We start from the raw sequence: 21,962 nt of genomic DNA, 5'->3' as shown, positions 1-21,962 counted from the left end.
ATCGTGGATGCATGTGCTCCATGGTGCAAGAATATCTAGTACAACATTACACAATCAAAAAGATCAGATTTTATATTAAAATTAGATTTATTATCTTTCCTTTGAAATCCAACATTTAATTTATTTTTCAAGAATACTTTTTTTTATTGTCACAGTTTTTAGCCTTTATATGAAAACTAACTTAGCAATATACTCATCGACATGCCACACATCCTCCAAGACAATCCAAGAATATACGTGTCAAGATATATGGATGGGATCTTCGGCAGGACTAGAATAGCTAAATTTTCCATAGAATAATATATTCTCCATGGTTTTTATAAAAACTCATGAAACTACTGCATCTCATACATTTTGATTTTAGAAAAGTACCTCACATATCATACAGAGAGTTATTTCTCCATTTTACCAAGTTTTCAAAAATACAGTAGTAAAATAAACTATTGGACTTTCTGATGCCCTCTGTAGTGTCTTATAAGGCTCCAGTCTGATAACATATCACTAAATTTGTATTCCTTACAGAAGATGCAAGAATGCTTATACAAGTGTCATTGATGTCAGTGCGGGCTATCTTATGCTTTAAAAAAGTCTCATGCCTACTAATACACATGAGACTTCTCCGACACTACACAGATGACTGTGGCATTGGCGCCACCAATGTTACTGAGTATTGGGCAAAGACATTCAGTCTAGCAGTGTAGTACTCTTTTCTGACTACACATGGAGCTTCCTCAGGGGTTTGGTTCTGCTTGCAGTGCAACAAACAGCATTGAGCCCTGAGGAACTCAAATGAGGAGTGCTACACTGCGAAACCGGACGTCTCTGCCTGACACTGAGGAACTCTGGCAGCTGCTTGATTATTTACCGTGTAGGGGTTGTTGAGATGTCATACGGCTCGCAGAGGGATCAGGTTCTAATGGTGAGCCCTTCCAATCGCGAGGAGTGCAGGGCTGGGATAAATCTCGATGACTGGATATTGAGTCGGGCTGCAGAATAAGCAGCTGTGTGACTACAGTGTTATTGCCCTGATTAGGGTGGCCATGACGGGTGCTATTGTCTGGGTTAGGGTGGTGCTGGCGGGGCCATTGCCCTCCTTAGGTTGGGGTGATCCTGGGTGTGGCCATTGTCTCGGTTGGGTAGTCTTGGCAGGAGTCACCATCCCGGAAAAGGTAACCAGTCCTGGCTAACCAGGTGTGTCAACCCATTGAACTCAACTATATCCACACTTATCCGCTCCTCACCCAACCGCCTCCAAGACTTCTCCAGAATATTACCCATCCTCTGGAATTCTTTGCCCCAAGACATCCGACTATCAACCACATTCGGATCCTTCAGACGGAACCTGAAAACCCACCTCTTCAGGAAAGCCTCCAGCCTGCACTGACCACGCTGCCTCCTCACCACTACCGGAGCTACCGCCTCACCAACACCGGAGCTCCTGCAACCCTCAACCTACTGTCTCCATCCCCACCATCCTGTAGAATGTAAGCCCGCAAGGGCAGGGTCCTCACCCCTCTGTATCAGTCTGTAATTGTTAGTTTGCTTACTGTAAGTGATGTCTGTAATTTGTATGTAACCCCTTCTAATGTACAGCACCATGGAATCAATGGTGCTATATAAATAATAATAATAATAATATCCTGTTGGATGGGATGCTTTTCTCCTAGGGGAGTTGAAAAGTTCAGTTTTTGTAGGGCAGAATAATGATTATGATCGGTTTAGAATAACCTGGATTGTCCAATTGTGCATGGAAGCATTGTCAAAAGATAGCAATATGTTTCCATTCAGGAGTTTCTTAACATTACATATGTCAAATAGTTACAAGGTACATACCGTAAGTTACGTATTCTTCTTTCACTAAATATGATCCTCAAAAATTGTAAAGAAGAATCAAATATCTGGTGCGTCTTCTGATTCCATACATCACAGGATACTTTACAGGGGCTGTCTGGTTTTTAAAAATCATACTCTAATAAAAAAATGTAAGAGTTTTTAGTTTTCAGAGGGCGTCCTCTATTCAGGACCCTTATCTATATGCCATTGCAAAGAATACACTGCATTTCTCTCTGGATGACCTGGCACGTCCACAAATTACATGGACACCATTAATTTAACGGAGAACTGTGTAATGCTTAATTTCTCCTGAGGTGGCCCTTAAGGGAAATTGAAGACAACAAAACAACTAATCAGAAATTGGCTTTTATCTTCTAAATCGCTCTGGAACAATAACACGTGATTGGCTCCAACAAAATAAATGTTTTTTGTTTTTCTATACATTTGGATTCCATTAGGGTCATTAACAAAAGCTAGTTCTGGCACCACCACACGGGGTCTCATCATTGCCTTCATCTACTGTGACTAATATCTAGGGCTTACAGTGATAGGAAGGTTATGGTCAAAATTGTGCCACATTTTTGGAGCCAATTATTGGGGCAAGGTAATCTAACTAATAGGTGGTGTAAAGATGATGAGCAAATGTATCATCCAGCATGAGCCACTTTAATAAATTTGGTGCATTTTCAGACTATGTAGTCTAACTTAGAATGTTTTAGCAAATCTGCCCCATCGGCTATTAAGTTGTCCGGCTTTCATTTTCTTAAAATAGGATTCACCATCGTTTGAATCCTGCTTTCACATTTTATATATATTATGGTGATCCTTTTTCTAATCATCTAACAGCAGATTTATCCTTAAATCCATTTCTACTATTGAAGAAGAACCCCTTGTGTCCAGCCCGCCCTCCCACATTAGACGGTATCAGTGCGGCATGTAATCTTCCTAAAGTTGTTCTTAAAAAAAGAATTTGTTGTAATACTACTGTAGTTATAATACAGTATATACAGATGAGCCTAGAAGAAGCCAAATGTTGCTTGTCATCGACAATTCTATAGTTTCCTGTATTCTATATTTCTTAAAGGAACACACCCTGAATTTAATTTTGCTATATACTGGTAGGGATATGCATTCTGATGTTTGCAAGCAACCATCAGACTTGAGGGGCTGCAATAGTTTCAAAAAATGTAAACAAAAATGTCTGCCCGCACAATCACTACTTTATCACACTTTTCTCTGTGTCCTTTGGCCCATTTAATCACAGTTTTTTACATCAGTAGATGTCTTTTAGGTTTAGCTTCTGCAGCCGTATAACCTCACAGCTAATACTTATTCGGCACAGGTCAGACGTCTCATTTAGACTAATCTACACACAGGAAATTGAATACCTATGTTAAAGAGTCACAACATATAATTAAAAAATGTATTTTGGGGTCGGTAGATGAAATCTGGTAAAATGTACCAGCGGAACGTTGCATAAAAACGCTGTCTCTCTATCGCCACCTAATGGAGGTAGCAGCTCTATAAGGCAATATTCAATAGGTGGCACTAGAGAGCCAGTTTTCTTTCTCCTAGACTCCTAGATACCCTTTTCTCAGGGAGTATTGACTTACCTATAAGTCTTGGTGTGCTAGATGACGCTGTCCAGAAAGAGAACCAGTACACACTTGGTGCAATTTTGTAATTGCAATTATTTATTGTAATATATTCTGCCTCTTCATTCATATGTTATTGATGAGCAATCTTGCCACAGGTTATCAATATCACATTGGAGGGAATGTGACACTCGGCGTCACCGTCGATCATCTGTTATTTTCTCCGGTGGGGACCAGATGTAAACGTTGAACAGGGCTGCAGTGTGATGCTCCATTCAATGTGCAGCTTCATTCACATCCAGGCAGCACCGGAGCGAATAACAGCTGATCGGTGGGTGTGCTGGGTATCAAACTTCCGACTAATCTGATATTAATGACTTATCTTAAAGGGTTTATCCGGTGTAAGAAGCAGTCTACACTGACTCTCTATGTCTGTAGACTGCTTTTATCATCACACTGTGCAATGCGCACACTGTCACGATTCCCTTGTATGCCCCATGCAAGTGAACGGTCAAATGGCAACATTATAACGAGAGTTGCACACTTGCCGTCACATACTGACTAGTCTTATCTGGGTTCTCTAAATAGAAGAGAAATGAGAGAACCGCAGGAGTCTAGTCACCGTGTGACAGCAAGTATGCAAATTGCCCACATGCGGTCATCTGGCCGTCCACTCGCATGGGGAATCATGACAGTGTGCACATCACAGACACAAACAGGCACTGCAGAATGTGCTTCTTAGACCTGACAATTCTTTTATCAGGGATCAATATAATATGGCCAGAGAACCTTTGTAATTGTGGTAACATGGTTAACACCATTACACATTATTTGGGACAAGGAGCTATACTGTGTTCCAAATGCAAGAAATCCTGACGGCTCAGCCCGTGGCGTACTTACCCCTCCAACCAGGTAACGAGGCGTGGACTCAGCATTGACTCTGCCTCTCCACACTTTGTGGTGCTTAAATGCAGATGAGTCCATGTGGAATGAAAACTCCAATAGGCGAGTATTTCTTGGAGTATATAAAATTACAATGACCTCGCCAAGTATGTGCAAACATTTGCCATCTTACCAAAGGTGCTATACTTAATGCCCTGGCAGTCTCGCCATTTAAATACAAAACATAAAAACCACAACAACCCGTGATCATGTATATCACACACAGCACAACACATCCATACATTGCAAAGCAGTCTACCAGCATCACCAGAGACCTCTGCCCCATAGTGACCACATATCTCTATGTTAATGCATACTAGCCCCACTTTGGTATGTAATTTCTGTATGCTGCGGCAGATCCCTGTCTTGACCATTTGTATAAAAAAATTACAGTTAATTTATGTGCAGAGAAAAATATAGGTAATACATTTATGAGAGCATGGAATCAATAATGGACACGGGGATGAAATGAAGGACACCTGAGCTACAGAAAAAAGTTGTGACATATGGAGTGGAGGAAAATTGTGCTTAAGCTTATGTGGGAAATATATGTAGTTTTATAGTGAATTTACTCAAGACTTTCACTCTTGGGCATCAAAATATAAATGCTCTTCACAGGTCCATACTACCAATTCTCCAAAAAATGACTTACGATAGAATCCTAAAATCAGAAAAACTTGGGGATTCAAGTACAGAAAGGTGAGTACACCTCCAATTTTACAATCCGTAGAGTGTCTAGACACACCATCATGGGTCCTCCAAGGTGTACACCACCCTCTATGATAACATTCAGCATTTTTTCATGGACCAGACCTAGTTTAAAGCCTAGCACTGTAATTTTTCACATCCATAACCGAATAACAAAGAAAACTTTGCTATCTTGGGTTCCCGTCCCCTGTGGTCATCTATTGCCCTCTTTGCACCCTAAATTATTGATGTATCTCCCACATCTATAAAATGCACAGAGGTACGTAGCTTAATAGCTAGAAAGGTAGGAGGTCACAGAGAAGTATAGTGGGCACCACAGACTAATAATTTATCTTTACGATTACCAACACTGTGCACCCTCCAAACTGGTGCTACTACTATTCTCCAGTGCTATAACATAAGGGCAACTTGTTGAATAGCCATCTCCCATCAGTGGCACAATAAGGTCAGACAGACGAGGTTTTCTATAACCCTCTGCTTACACATTTCTGTGTTTTGCCCATGCAATAAGGCTACAGAAATCACCAGTTCTGGCGCTCGGATATCGTCCTAGGTGACGCATACTGTTCTTTTACGCAATTCCTAGACTCAGATTTGTCTAAAGCTGCAGAGGACTTGATTCCACTTCGGGAGACCAGTGAAGTGGGACAAAACAAGACATGAACACCACTATTTAGTTGTCTGGATCTTTGAACCACTCGGGGTGTGAGAAGGAGATGTTATATACAGATGCCCAGCGGGCAAACACCAGTTTCTCTGTGATGAAGCGGTGGTGATTGCCTCTTCGTCCGCGTTCATTCTGAATGTAAGTGGTGCACTCATCTGAACCCTTGGGCTCGTAGTAGTGATATGGCATCTTGTGCTGCTGCTTACTGGAAATAGATAGAGAAATCAGTCAGATTATTGTCATCTAAGATCTAGTCTGGACTACCTTAACTCTGGTGCAAAAGTGATACCTGAACTCTCCACATCCCAGTGATGTAATAATTAAAGGGAGTCAGCAGATTTTTGCTATTTAACCTGAAAGTAGCATGAGACCCTGTTCCAGGAAAGTGTCACTTACTGAGCTGCTTGGTGCGGTTTTGATAAAATCTGTGTTTTCTCTGCTGCAGATCTAGCAGTGCTATGGATACTGAGCACTGTATAACCCCTCCCACACCACTGATTGACATCTTCCTGTGTGCTTTGTCTGCCTGTCACGCGACTCCTAGTCGGGCAGTAATAATCTCCTGCTGATAAAACACTGAATGTATTGAAACTACTACAAGCTGTGGAGCAAGTGACACATCTCTGGAATCAGGATCTATGCCACCAAATCTCGCTGCTCTCAGATTAACCCATTTCCGACATCGGGCTTAATTAGTACGCCGATGTCGGACTCCCCTTGTTTGGTGAGGGCTCTGACGCAGAGCCCGCACCTTTCTGGGCACGCGACAGCTGATATATACAGCTGACATGTGCCCGCAACAGCCGCGGGTGGAATCGCAATCCACCCGCAATCTCTGACAGCGACATTTAACTCGCGCTTCCGGCAAGTGCGCCGGAAATCCTTCCCATCGGTGACCCCATCGCATGATAGCGGGTCGCCGATGGGTTGGCATGAAAACCAGAGGTCTCCAGCAGACCTCTATAGTTGTCATACCCGGATTGCTATGAGCGCCGCCCGGTGTTAAAATGCAATAACGGGCCATCAAAACATTGAATCTGCACCTAAATGGTATAATTAAAAACGTCAGCTCGGTATGCAAAAAATAAGCCCTCACCCCGCCCCAGATCCCGAAAATTGGGGACGCTACGGGTATCAGAAAATGGCGCATTTTTTTTTTTTTACAAAACTTTTTTTCAACACCAAACTAAAAAAGAACCTATACATGTTTGGGGTCTATGATCTCGTAATGACCTTGAGAATCATAATGGCAGGTCAGTTTTAGCATTTAGTGAACACGGTAAAAAAACAAAACAATTGTGGGATTGCACTTTTTTTGCAATTTTACCGCACTTGGAATTTTTTTCCCTTTTTCCAGCACATGATATGTTAAAACTAATAATGTCATTCAAAAATACAATTTTGGTCCCGCAAAAAAAAAAAAAGCCCTCACATGGCCATTTTGACCAAAAAATAAAAAAGTTGTGGCTCTGGGAAAAAGGGGAGCAAAAAATGAAAATGCAAAATCAAAAATATCTCTTGTCGTTAAGGGGTTAAATAGTAAAAACCTGCTGATGGATTTTCTTTAAGCTATAGAAAACTGCATTATAAAATATAGTGATCATAAAAAATTAATTTGGGAATAGAAAAAAGAGTGAAGTTGGCAACTGCCCACTAGCATGTGGTCCTTTACTGCTCTATGGAGACATAAATCACACCGATGTCTACAATGATTTTCCACCCTGAGCAATTTTTATTGAATTCCCAGGTCATTGAACCAACTAAACAATAATAAAGGGTTAATTTGAGATTATAGGAGTTTCATTACCTGCAGTAGTTGGGGGGCACCATTCCGTACACGTGCACCTTGTTACACAGCTCCACTGCTATTACCATGGTAAACCAACCGGTGCTCAACCACGAATGGGACTTCTCCCTGGGAAAAACAATGTATTCACTGCCAGTAATAAGCAATCAGTTATATGGGTGCACTCATGGTCACCACGATAATGTTTGGGGGCACAGACGGCCTGTTATCTTTCGAATGGGCAAAAGCTGGAACATTTATTATTATTATTATTATTATAATACATTTTTATAGCGCCATTTATTCCATGGCGCTTTACATGTGAAATACGGGGCAAATATAGACAAATACATTAAACATGAGCAAAAAAACAAGGCACACGGGTACATAAGGAAGGAGGACCCTGCTCGCGAGGGCTCACAGTCTGCAGGGGATGGGTGATGATACACTAGGAGAGGGTAGAGCTGGTTGTGCTGCGGTTCAGTAGGTTCAGGATCACTGCAGGCTGTAGGCTTGTCGGAAGAGGTGAGTCTTCAGGTTCTTTTTGAAGGTTTCTATGGTAGGCGAGAGTCTGATGTGTTGGGGTAGAGAGTTCCAGAGTATGGGGGAAGCACGGGAGAAGTCTTGGATGCGGTTGTGGGAAGAAGAGATGAGAGGGGAGTAGAGAAGGAGCTCTTGAGAGGATCGGAGGTTGCGTGTTGGTAAGTAACGGGAGATCATGTCACAGATGTATAAAGGAGATAGGTTGTGGATGGCTTTGTAGGTCATTGTGAGGGTTTTGAACTGGAGTCTCTGGGCGATAGGAAGCCAGTGAAGGGCTTGGCATAGGGGAGAGGCTGGAGAATAGTGGGGAGACAGGTAGATTAGTCGGGCAGCAGAGTGTAGGATGGATTGGAGTGGTGCCAGAGAGCTAGAGGGGAGTCCAGAGAGTAGGAGGTTGCAGTAGTCGAGGCGGCAGATGATAAGGGCATGCACTAGTGTTTTTGCGGTGTCGCGGTCAAGGAATGCGCAGATCCGGAAAATGTTTTTGAGTTTGAGGCGGCAGGAGGAGGCAAGGGCTTGGATATGTGGCTTGAAAGAGAGGGCAGAGTCGAGGATCACCCCGAGGCACTGGGCGTGTGGGACTGGGGAAAGTGAGCAGCCATTGACATTGATGGATAGGTCTGGTGGAGGGGTAGAGTGAGATGGGGGAAAGATGATGAATTCTGTTTTGTCCATGTTCAGTTGTAGAAAGCAAGCAGAAAAGAAGGCTGAAATAGCAGACAGACAGTGCGGGATTTTGGTAAGTAAGGAGGTGAGGTCAGGTCCGGATAGGTAGATCTGCGTGTCGTTGGCATAGAGATGGTACTGCATACCGTGGGATTCTATGAGCTGTCCCAGACCGAAGGTGTCGATGGAGAAGAGTAGGGGTCCTAGAACAGAGCCTTGAGGAACACCGACTGACAAGGGGCGAGGTGAGGAGGTGGTGTGGGGGAGGGAGACACTGAATGTCCGGTCTGTCAGATATGATGAGATCCAGGAAAGGGCCAAGTCTGTGATGCCAAGAGATGAGAGGATTTGTAGCAGAAGCGAGTGGTCCACAGTGTCAAAGGCAGAAGACAGGTCCAGGAGAAGGAGGACAGAGTAGTGTCGCTTGCTCCTGGCAGTTAGTAGGTCATTGGTGACTTTAGTTAGGGCAGTTTTAGTTGAGTGATGGGAACGGAAGCCACATTGTAACCGATCAAAGAGGGAGCAGGAGGAGGTGGGAGGACAGTTCAAGATGGACGTGTTGCTCCAGCAATTTGGAGGCAAAAGGGAGAAGAGATATCGGGCGATAGCTAGACACAGGGGATGGGTTGAGGGAGGGCTTTTTGAGGATGGGTGTGATCTTGGCATGCTTGAAGGATGAGGGAAAGACACCTGTTGTGAATGAGAGGTTGAAGAGGTGCATTAGGGTTGGGATGAAGAACGTGGAAAGGTTAGGGATGAGGTGGGACGGGAGCGGGTCAAGCGTGCAGGTGGTGAGGTGTGATCTTGACAGGAAGGTGGAAAGCTGATCTTCTGTTATGGTGGAGAAGCTGGTTTTGGAGGAGCAGGGGGGAGTAGCTAAGAGGGGCAGTGGGGGCTGTGGGCCAAAGCTTTCTCTGATCGTATCGATCTTCTGTTTAAAGAAAAAGGCGAAGTCTTCAGCAGAAATGAGAGGGGAGGGAGGGGGTGCAGGGGGACGGAGTAGAAAATTGAATAGAGGCCCTGTAGCTCCATGCTACCGAGCCAAGGACTGTGCAAGAGGCTGTACGGAGGCAGATAGAGGCCCTGTAGCTCCATGTTACTGAGCCAAGGACTGTGCAAGAGGCTGTACGGAGGCAGATAGAGGCCCTGTAGCTCCATGTTACTGAGCCAAGGACTGTGCAAGAGGCTGTACGGAGGCAGATAGAGGCCCTGTAGCTCCATGTTACTGAGCCAAGGACTGTGCAAGAGGCTGTACGGAGGCAGATAAAGGCCCTGTAGCTCCATGCTACTGAGCCAAGGACTATGCAAAAGGCTGTACAGAGGCAGATAGAGGCCCTGTAGCTCCATGCTACCGAGCCAAGGACTGTGCAAAAGGCTGTACGGAGGCAGATAGAGGCCCTGTAGTTCCATGTTACTGAGCCAAGGACTGTGCAAGAGGCTGTACGGAGGCAGATAGAGGCCCTGTAGCTCCATGCTACCGAGCCAAGGACTGTGCAAGAGGTTGTACGGAGGCAGATAAAGGCCCTGTAGCTTCCATGTTACTGAGCCAAGGACTGTGCAAGAGGCTGTACGGAGGCAGATAGAGGCCCTATAACTCCATGTTACCGAGCCAAGGACTTCATGTACCGCTCTAGAAATATATTGCAATGCTTCATGTTATCTGTATGAGCATGTCACGTTTTGTATTTTGTCTCTTTTGGATTCATATTGAATCTGATGTGACAAGGTGAGAACACCTTGTACCCAATAATTACCAAAGTGCACCATCTTCAGTCAATCAATATCAGCCAGACACACATCAGATAGTTCAGTGATGCAACTCCTAATTGAATTAGATTGGTTCTCCAGTTTTGGGAAACCCCTGTCCCCCCGGCTGTAAAAGAAAAAAAAGCATCCTTTACTAACCCACCCCAGGTCTAGTGCTGAGTCTCAAGTCTCTGCTGCTCCCGGCTTCTGTTATCGTCTGCAGTGCTGATGTCAAATGGACAAGGTGCAGCCAATAACTGAGCTCAGCAACTCGTGCTGTCAACTTGGCAGAGCCACTGAGCTTAGTAAACGATGGGATATCAGCGATGCAGACAATAATAGACATCGGGAGCAGCAGCACTGGATCTAGGGAGGGAGAGTATAGAAGTTTGATTTTTCATAGCAGGAGGAAAGTTGTTATCCAAAACCAGAAAATCCATTTAGGCAAGACTTCAATGTATTCAGCACTTGTATTCACTATAGAAATACCAAACTGGAGTTGCAATTTTTCAGATGGCCCTACACTTTAGATATCTGGGTAAACTGAGTCCTCAATTACCAGCAGTGGAAATGCCGATGTACCTGTATGTATCCAACCAAGCTAACTACCCACTTCAGTACCCGTTTAGAACACAGTGAATGCTGAATACAAATAAAATGTATGTATGCATAAATTAGAATTTTAAAGGTAACAACAACATTATGATTGGTGTATTTTTCACCTGTCTCTTCCTGTTTCTGCCCGAAACAGCTCATCGAATCGTGCCATATTCCGAGGAGACAAAACAAAAGCAGACACATTGGGAAAAACGGAGCTGGCTCGCTGGATAATGTGGTACAGATTAGCTTTGCTGTTCTGCTGCATCTTGATTGGAGGCCCCCAGAATAGAAGAGTCTGACCTGGAGCTCGGCTCAAGAATTCTTGAGGTCGCCGCAGCACTCGGTACACACTGGAGTGTGCCACCACTCTGAACGTAGTCTTATTGCCCACATCTTTCTCATAGCCTGTGGTGGGGGCATCATTCATGCGGATGACACACTCTGACTGGTCAACTGTAGGACCCAGGCCGGTATTAAGCAGGTGGCTGGAGCTGGTGACCAGGACACAACTGTTGCACTTGGCGTGAAGAGTCTACAAAGAGATCAGAGGTCATTGTGAAATAATAGCATGAGAACTGAGACCGAGAATGCTTTCAGGGTTAATTCCACCTTTCTATAAGACTGTCTAGATTTTTAGAATTAATTTGGGATGTTTTAGCAGAAACCACACACTAGGAGATGTTGGATGCCCCCCAATTGAATGCAAAGCCATACTTGCCAGTATGTTTGGGAGGTGGCAGGAAGTAGGGTACACCCAAAAGGGAGGACAAACCTCCTGGGTGCTGCCAAAGTTTCTTGAAACTTCTCAGAAAGAAGCTCTTACATAAGTTTTACTGTGTATAAGCCAGATGTCAAGACACACATTCAGGTGACAAAAGTAAGGGCCTGATCTTTAGAAAGGGAAAACAAATTTCCGTTTCACTCCAGAGCCTCCCAGATCACCTCTTCTAATAGTGAGGACATATTATCTTAATGCATCAGTCCAAAACTATCTGCATTAGCTCCATGTACTTAACAGAGGAAGAACACAAACTTTCTCACCTTGTTTCCAGACACAGGCATGTAACCATCTTGCAGACCCCATTTTCTAATATTGGGTGGGTTGTGATGCTTGATTTTCAGATCTTTATAGTTGAATGGTTCCTCATAGTTGTTAGAACTCAGAATGATGAGGAAGGTTACAAGGGCGAAGATTAGAAGGAGGGCAGCGGTGCGACCCTGCAGAGAGTGGAAGATAGAGAAAAAATGCTTAAAAAGTTAGAATACTCCATATTATATGGCAATACCATGACAAAAGGCTACTGCTCATCCCAATTCAATATTTGGTTTGGTCAAAATCCATCCTGAAGGATCCACATTCTCTGTTCAATCCAAAAACAGTATGTTATCAGTGGATCCAATTAATATAGTCATGATCTGCTAAGAATAAGCCCAGTCCATGCCCCTGGGAAAGTTTGGTATCTCGGCACTTGGCATATGAGTTGACCCAGTGTCGGACTGGGATGCCAAGGGCCCACCAGTAACCAAACTGCCCCACTTTTCAACTACATGCAAATGTGACATTATCCACAATCATAAAGTGATATAAAAATGAATTGGGTAGATTGTTAAATGAATAAGATGCCACATTTGTCTGTACATATTGATTCAAGTATATTGTGCCAAGAACTGCACACATAAGTGGGTTATGGCCCACTCTTGCACAGAGGCCCACCGGCGGATTCTCCTGTGGACCAGTCCAAGCCTGGGTTGACCCAGTTATGTAGTGCAGTGTTACAGCTAACAGACGGTCACTATATAAAATACAGTTAATAGTTTATATTGCCCATTATTCTAGAAAACAGTCTTTCTAAAAATACATTTGTAAATAGGTCGATTTATAAGAAACATATTTAAATAACAAACTTATTCATATAAAAGTCCAAACCATCATTTGGAAAATGGAAGCTAAAAATCAGAAACGTAGTTAAGAAGCAAGTTCGGTGGGTGGGGATTTTTTTTTTTACCACCATGGAACCTGTACAATTTGTGCTTTTTGCTAAACAGTTTTTTTAAATGATTTGTCCACTTCTGGGGACAATTTATTTTTTAATACTTAAATGCATGTATTTGGAACTAAAAATATTTTTTTGCAATTGGACTTTACTAAAAATGTGGCACCGTTTGGCTTTTACAGCCTTTGTTTTCCTGCAAATTCAACTTTTATGTGGTCTGTGGTCGTAAATCAGCTGAGAGGAGCTCGAAAAAGACAGATAAACGTGTTACAAACTCTCCCCTTGGAGCGTTATAATGAGCTCACTGATGGCTTCTCAGTTAAACCATTCTGCAGACAGCAATACAGTGCAGCGCAGAGGCTCTAGAAGACGAAAGCTGTAAAGTTTTTTAAATAAACCCAATTACAAAATTAATTTTAGCATTTAAGTCAGTGTGAAACAGTAAGGGGAATCATATACGAGGGTCGTTATTTTTCGCCCAGGATGTGCAAAGAAGCATACTAAACCAGCTTGAGTGCATTGTAATTACAGCCACAGCTATGGTTACAATGCTAAATAAGAGAGAATGTGGATTTGGTCAAACTATTTGACCAAGTCAGATTTAGGCTTCGTGCACACAATGCGGTTTTTGCTGCGGATCCGCAGCGGATTTGACGCTGCGGATCCGCAGCAGTTTTCCATGTGGTGTACAGTACAATGTTACCCTATGGAAAACAAAAACGGCAGTGCACATGCTGCAGAAAATTCCGCGCGGATTCTCTGCGGAAAAAAAGAAGGAGCATGTCACTTCTTTCTGCGGATTCCGCAGCGTTTTTCAACCTGCACCAATAGGAAAGTGCAGTTGAAAACCCGCAGAGGAATCCGCAGAAGAAACCGCAGGAAAATCCGCAGTGAAAACCGCAGTGGTTTTGCACTGCAGAATTTCCAAATCTGCTGCGGAAAAATCCGCAGCAGAATCCGCATTGTGTGCACATACCCTTAAGAAAGCCTGACGTGCTTTTATTTTTGGAGAGATCTGCAGGATGGTAGTAGGGCGGATCTCTCCCTTCACTCCTGGTCTTGGGTGTGACTCATGTCCACGATTCCCATTAAAACTTTCAGTTAAGGTTTGGGTGGGTCAGTGTTTTGTTTGTGTAGCGCTGGGCTCTGAGCATGCTGTTCCGTTCTGTCGCCATGTGGGAACACCGACTTACTCACCGCCCAAGAGGCTGTCCTGTCTGAACTTGTCCCAAGTGGCCGCTCTGCTCTGTCTGAGAAGCAGACATAGCATCTCCCTGGAGTGGCACCTGGCAGCTATCTGCCGCACAAGTCTGACCTCACCACTACAGGCTCCAGCAAACACCAAGGTAGCCAGTTAGTCACACGCCTCCAGGGTAAGTCCAGTTTGTGGCACAGTGGGTCAACGAACCACGTGTGCCACCTAGGAGAGTAACATCAGAGCAGGAGACTTTGTGCAGGACAGGTCTGTGTGACACTGAACACAGGCCACAGAAGGCAAAGCCATTGACGCACCCACGAGTGCTACAGTGGCACAGTCGCCCATGGCAACGGATTTCATACAGTCTGTTCTGGACGATCCGGCTGCGAATCGAATTATAAAATTTGAGATATTTTGTAAGTTGCCAAAATAAATATGTTTAAGTTGGACTAACATGGGTCACTGACTCTTTACCGCACGATCATGGCTTACAGAAGGAAAAAAAATTGCTCAAGGCTCCATTATATTATTATGGAAACCTCCGGTGGAAGACTTATCTACACTTAAAACAGAGCCTACTGGGGTTAACTTACTAAGAATTTTAAATAAATGCAGGTGGGGTATCAGCAGAGTTCACCACACATCCTGCTTCTAAAATCACAGGGACAAGCTGCTGGATGTACATAATGGTGGCGCCCACTGCAGGGGAAATGTAGTATTACATGGCAGCTCTTCAAATAACCAAACAATTCTACGTTAGTGGCTTACTTCTTTCGCTAATAGAGGGGGAACCCTAAGCAGGATGCTCACTCCCTAATAACATCAAAATTCCAATGGTTTTGTTCCGCCCTATAGATCTGTAATATCAACCATCCTTATTCTGCCTTGTGGTTTTCTTTGTTCACAGCAATAGTGCACAGCACAAAAGGATAAAGATAGGATGCAACATAAGCTAAGAAATGTCTATTGTGCTACATTTATGGCGCGGAGGTCAGCGTTTGTGAGGAATAATAGTCCTTGCATATTGCAGTGTTATAAAGTTGCATATTTTATTGTAGGAGTAATGAGGTCAATATGTATAAAAGAATATTACACTAGTGTCAGTCATTGAACATACAAAGTGACTTCTATTCAGGCTCTATTCATGTGACTTTCACCTACTGGGAAGGAAATATATGGTATAAACATATAAGGTTATTCATTGAACCTTTTTAACGAAGCCCAGTATAAGTGGGGTAAGGGCAGCAAGAAACTGGGTCTCGTCAGTGTAGGATTAAAAGTAGAGTACAGCACATTTTGAGTCCGATCTTTGGTCCATTTTTCCCATCTCCACTAAGAAAAGTATTAAATTACGAAAGTAATGAAGACTGTGGCTCATCTTGGACAACATCTGCAAGGAGTTTGTATGTTCTCCCCGTGTTTGCGTGGGTTTCCTCCCACATTCCAAAGACATACTGATAGGGAATTTAGATTGTGAGCCCCATCGGGGACAGTGATGATAATGTGTGCAAAACTGTAAAGCGCTGCGGAATATGTTAGCGCTATATAAAAAAAAAAATAAAGAAAAGAAAGAATGAGTAAAAAAAAAAAAAAAGTTTGCTCTATTGGTTAATTTGCTGCTTCGTCCATAAAGATGGGAATTTAGTGCCATGATGCTTAAAGGGATGCAACCTAAACTAATCTTTCTATAACAGAACTAGAAGATGCATCCATTGCACCAGGCTTATGATAGAATTTTACTTTATTAATAGACTATTAGTGGCATTTCAATATAAGCGGGGTCAGCATCATACCTGAGGGGGTGCAGCATGGCCCCAGAGGAGGTGCACTACCATTGGTATAGAAGAACAAAATTTACAGCTAAACTTCTCCAACAAAATCACCTCTTAGGCCGGTTTCACATTTGCGGTTGTGTCCGCAGCGTTTCTTCCGCAATTATCCGCATGCGTTGTGTTTTCCTATATTTAACATTAGGGACGCATGTGTCTGCGATCGGCTGCGTTTTGCCGCGTTTGACGACGCATGCGTCGTTTTGTCGTCTGCGGTTTGGCGCGGTAAACACTACATGTAGTAATTTTAGAGGCGTCAATTTGCCGCCTAGAAAAGTATGCGGTTGTTAGCGCAAGGAATGCGGCTAAAAAACGCACTATTATCTATGGGAACGCATGCGCACACATGTCTTTGCGTACGCATGCGTTTGATGCGCTTGTGTACTTCGGACTGCGCATGCCCATTAAAGACACACCCTCCTGGAAATATCAAACGCATGCGCATAAAAAGCGCAAACACATGTAAAAATGCATGCAAACACTGCGTTTTTTTACCATCATGCGTAAGCTGATGCGGATAAAAAACGCTGCGTTAACAGACGTTTGTATGTGTTTTTGCATGTGTTTGCGGTTGCGGATGATACGCTGCGGACTTATCCGCAAATGTGAAAGTAGCCTTAGAGAAGACAACTACGGTACTTAAATCACATACTTGACAACTTTAATAAATTCTTCTTTGGGCGCTATGGGACTGACACTTTTTTTAAAGAGATAAACGTACATTTTTTGCAGCCCTGGCCCGTTCCTGCCCCGTGAATGCTCTTTATGCAGCCGAGGCCTTTTTAGATACCCCTTCCACCTCTTGAATGTGCATCTTTGCTTCCAAGGTACCCAGGAGATTGGCAACTGTTTCTGCTGTTGGTGGGGGGAGTGTACCATTTTCCCACGACCCCCAAAGACAGTTGGCAAGAATGGGTTCACCATTTACTATGTATACTGCCATTTTTTTTTTTTGGGGGGGGGGCATAATATCACCCGCTTAGAAGATAATTTATCATGTAACTTTGGCTGGTCTTTTTTGCTTTCACTGTGCAAACTTTTTTCCGCCACTTCTGCTTTTGTTCTATCTGACTTTTAATCATTTGCACCCATGCAAAAAAAACAACTGAATAATTAATATATTTATTAATGGCTAATATTAATCATGTGCCTATTACGTGCCCTAATGAGATGTGCCGCAAACCCCTGCGCTGATGGTAGTTTACCCCATAAACCCACAGGTTATGTTATTCCTCCTCACTCTTTCCTACCCCAATTCTGCAATGCAGTGATCAGTTCCCACCTCTCATTATAACACTTTCCTTATTGTATCGCCGTAGACCCATACATACATGTTAACAGAAGCTGAATGCGTTACTATGGCAACTAAATCGGAAGGTTTGAAGTCTGCACCCCACCCCCCCAAAGAAGACAAGAGGAAACGGGAGGGTGGGAGAGCAATGGGGATGAAGCAAGTGGGAGCGGGAATGAGATGCTGAGGATCTAGTTTATGTAATACTGGGTAGTGCCTGATGATGATACAAAGATGAGAGGTTGGGGGAGGGGGATTTTTTTCCCTTTAATCAGCATGCAGATCAGTGTTAATTGGAAGAAGTGGAGATATATCAATACCATCTCCTGTGACATCCCATATGTGACAACAACTAAAAGTAATTATTTTTGCAGCACCAATCAATTGGGTGTGATGCAGTGGTGATCACACAGCGACCCAGGTTAGTCCAACTTAGAAGTCTTTATTTTCAAAACTCACAAGGTAAATCAAACATTATCCTCCGGATCGCAGCCGGGGCATCCAATACATTCCGTACCAAACCTGTTGCCATGGGCGACTGTACCGTCGTATCACTCGTGGGTGCATCTGTTGCATTGCCTTCTCTGGCCTGTATACGGCACCGAGCTCCCTGCTCAGATGCTTGCAAACAACACACTGATCCACCAAAGCTAAACAAAGTTTAAATGGGAATCAGCCACTCCCAAATCCCAGAGTGGAGGGAGAGATCTATCTCACTACCAATCCTATAGGTCTCTCAAGAAATAAAAGCCCATGTCAGGTTTTTCTAAATCTGACCTGGTCACATAACTTGACCAGGTCCACACATACTTTTATTTTACATTGCAACCACAGCTGTAGCTGTTAATAAAAATGCACTCCAGCAGGCTCAATATGCTTCTAAGCACATTCTAGGGGAAACATAAGGGCCCTGCTTATGCAGCGCCCCAGGGTCCTGGTCGTTGCACTAATATGATTCTCCTCTAGGGGGGAGTGATGTTACATCTGAGGGCAATGAAGGAGATCTCTTTATCAGGTAACACAATGCATGCAGCATGTTTATACTCCAGACCAGAAGGGGGAGCTCTAAGCCTGTTTAAAGTGAATTCCCCTATAAAAACATCCTGATCTGGAGGGAAAAGGAGTTCAGGGTTCAGTTCCTGTCAGGAAGGCAGAAGAAGGAGTGGAGTCCTGGAGCCTGAAGTGCTGCAGCTCCTGGGAAAAGACACTAAAAGCGAACATATTGCAGAGTTTGCAGGAAAGCAGAGCACAGGAGAGGAAACCAGAAGGAGTTCTGCCCTGCAAAAGGCTGCTTCCTTCTGAGGTGCAGAAATCCGGTAGCCAGAATACCGAGGGGGTAAGGATCTCTACGCTTTACTTCAGAGACTGGCAGAACAGCTAATTTCAAGTTACCTATCCGCACCTATACCCAGGAGGCACAGTGGCAGCTTGTGGGGGCTGGGGCGTGCTAGAGTCCCTGTAAAAAGCCTCAGGCCACCAGTCATATGGGTTGTTCCTATCCATCTGGGGGACAGAGAAAGACAACATCTAGAACATCTACAACAGTTGTGAGGACCTTATGAGAGGCTCAGCAGTAAGGTACTACAACATCCAGGCGCTAGAGGAAGGCTACTGATTTCCACCTGGATAAGGGGACTCTGGATTTGCCTTCAGACCAGCCGGACTCTGCCTGCCCTGTGGTCTGTACCCTGGACTGTGGATGCTGAAGCCTTCAGTAAAAAGGTAAAGAGACTGCAACCTTGTGTCCTCGTTCTTCACTGCACCTCTCACCATCCACCATCTACACACTGGGAAGCCCTGGGGATACACTTCACCTGTGGGAAGGTATACCATCTAGCTGCCATTACATCACCCCAGCGGACTCCTAAGCAGCGTCGGTCACCCTGACCGAATACCACAGGTGGCATCACGAACATTATCCCTTTAAAGACCTTTCCCCTTTTTACAACGGACGTCCCTAGGGCCACGGACCGGGTCAGCCACCGTGACATCCCCCTTGAGAACCGATAAGACCCGGTATCGAGTACCCCACACCACTACAGGGGAGCTCCACATATAATTCCCCTCACTGTCTCACAGGGGGTATTGCAGTGCCGTAGAGTTCAGGAGTATTTCAAAAACTTAAACCAGAAATTAAGAACTATAGTTCGTAATATGTTAGATTTTTTTTGTTCAGGGGAGGGGGTTTGGCTGCCGTCTTGGAGGAAGATAATATTACAGATACAGGTTGGCAATACACCTACAGGAGATTTTCTGACCTCCATTTACATCCATAATCACTGACGTGGAGTTTCCACATTTGCAGCCATAACAGCTCCTGCTTTTCTGGGAAGGATTTTTAGCATATTTTGGAGTTGCCTGTGGGAAATGTTGCCCTTTCATCCAGAATAGACTTGGTGAGGCCAGACACTGATGTTGGGGAGAGGTCGGGATCACAATTTCCGTCTAGTTCACCCCAAAGGTGTTGTATGGGGCTGAGGTCTGGGCTCTGTGCAGCCACTCATGTTTTTCCCACCATACTCCCCCTCCAAGTCTGTATGGAGCAGGTGCAATGGGCGCAGTCATGGGGAACATGAAAAGGGCATTTCCCAAACTGTTCCCACAAAGCTGGAAGCTACAAATATACACAATGTCTTATGCTGAAGAATTAAGATTTCCCTTCACTGGAACTAAGGTGCAGAAATTGACTCCCGAAAAACACCCCCTGGAGCTTTACTGTATATGGCCTGTCCCTTAAGGTAGCTTCACACTAAGCGACGCTGCAGCGATACAGACAACGATGCCGATCGCTGCAGCGTCGCTGTTTGGTTGCTGGAGAGCTGTCACACAGACAGCTCTCCAGCGACCAACGATGCCGAGGTCCCCGGGTAACCAGGGTAAACATCGGGTTGCTAAGCGCAGGGCAGCGCTTAGTAACCCGATGTTTACCCTGGTTACCAGGGTAAAATGTAAAAAAACAAACAGTACATACTCACCTTCGCGTCCCCCGGCGTCCGCTTCCCTGCACTGACTGAGCGCCGGCCCTAACAGCAGAGCGGTGACGTCACTGCTGTGCTGTACTTTTACTTTACGGCCGGCACTCAGTCAGTGCAGGAAGCGGACGGCGAGGGACGTGTGACAGCAGAAGGTGAGTATGTACTGTTTGTTTTTTTTACTTTTACGATGGTAACCAGGGTAAACATCGGGTTACTAAGCGCGGCCCTGCGCTTAGTAACCCGATATTTACCCTGGTTACCATTGTAAAACATCGCTGGCATCGTTGCTTTTGCTGTCAAACACAACGATACACGGCGATCTGACGACCAAATAAAGTTCTGAACTTTAACCAACGACCAGCGATATCACAGCAGGATCCTGATCGCTGCTGCCTGTCAAACTCAACGATATCGCTATCCAGGACGCTGCAACGTCACGGATCGCTAGCGATATCGTTTAGTGTGAAGGTACCTTTACACACGGCATAAAACTCCTCCACAAATATCTGACTTTATGCTTTGATGCTGCTCTGATAAGACTCACCAGGTCTGGGACAAACATGAAGGATTAAGAAATCTTAAGGTGGCCGTACAACTAATACAGGTCAGTAGAATGCTCATTCACTGCCAGCTATTCCTCCAGACGGCAGCTTATACACCTTCAGAACCAAAGAACCAGGCGTTGAAATTCCAGATGCCTGATCCATTTTTCCCCCCAATATGATCTGTCGGTGGAATAGGATGGAAGGTGGAAGGAAGTGAATCATCGAAGATATCTTCGAGTTGTGGTCTGGGTAAGAAGTTAATTCCTCTCCAGCTCACCTCACTTCCCTTTGAGATCTCCTCTGCTCCTTCAGATTTCACAAAAGTTGTGGCAGTGGTAATGGCAGGACTCAGAGAACAAGGTATAAGCATCTTCCCATACTTGGACGATTGGCTTATAAAGGCCTCATCAGAAGTGACTCTCTCTATTCATCTGGATTTGATATTCATACATATACAGACACTAGGATGGATAATAAATTGGAGAAAAATCTCCATCTCAAGAGAGAATATTCCTGGGGTTAATTCTAGACAAAAGAAGTATATCCCTGTCTCTACCTGTGCAAAGACTCTGAGCACTCAAGGCCACAGTTGAATTATTGAGACACCCCAGACAAGTGTCCCTTTGATAGATGATGAGGACATTGGGATGATGATAGCAGCCAGTGAGGCGATCAAATGGGCCAGATAGCACGTGCCCTTTACAGCTGGAGAAACTGCACAAAGTGGACAGAAACTTACATTCTCTGGATGAGTTGATGTTCCGTTCCAGAGAAACGAGATCCTCCCTGAGTTGGTGGCTTCACTTCAAGAAAGGCAGACACTTTGCTTCCCCTGTATGGACACAGATGGCAATGTATGCATCTCTAACAGCATTGGGTGCCCAAATGAAGGGCAAGAGAGTGGGCGGGACAGGGTCTCCGAGCAAGAAACTCTTGTCATCCAACCTCAGAGAGATGATAACATTTCAGAGAGCTCTCCTTCACTTTTATCCAACCATCCAAAGGAAACCCATAAGGATCATGTCCAACAATCAGACCATAGTA

The 21,962-nt window shown here is 44.4% G+C and overlaps 1 protein-coding gene across 1 annotated transcript in view; it reads right to left on the bottom strand.

Annotated features, from left to right (window-relative positions):
- Nucleotides 1–3,506: 3,506 nt before the first annotated feature.
- ST6GALNAC6 (ST6 N-acetylgalactosaminide alpha-2,6-sialyltransferase 6) overlaps nucleotides 3,507–21,962 on the bottom strand; it is a 52,908-nt gene continuing 34,452 nt past the window's right edge. The window contains exons 2-5 of the mRNA XM_077283907.1: nucleotides 12,128–12,304; nucleotides 11,209–11,618; nucleotides 7,553–7,660; nucleotides 3,507–5,950 (exon numbers count right to left, since the gene is read on the bottom strand). Coding sequence (XP_077140022.1) covers nucleotides 5,752–5,950; nucleotides 7,553–7,660; nucleotides 11,209–11,618; nucleotides 12,128–12,304 — 894 coding nt within the window. The 3' untranslated portion in view covers nucleotides 3,507–5,751. The remainder of the gene's footprint in view (nucleotides 5,951–7,552; nucleotides 7,661–11,208; nucleotides 11,619–12,127; nucleotides 12,305–21,962) is intronic.

Source organism: Ranitomeya variabilis, chromosome 2 (assembly GCF_051348905.1).
Source record: "Ranitomeya variabilis isolate aRanVar5 chromosome 2, aRanVar5.hap1, whole genome shotgun sequence".
In the NCBI taxonomy this organism is placed as follows: Eukaryota; Metazoa; Chordata; class Amphibia; order Anura; family Dendrobatidae; genus Ranitomeya; species Ranitomeya variabilis.
Note: the sequence above shows the minus strand (reverse complement) of the source record. Positions and strands in the feature narration are given on the sequence as shown.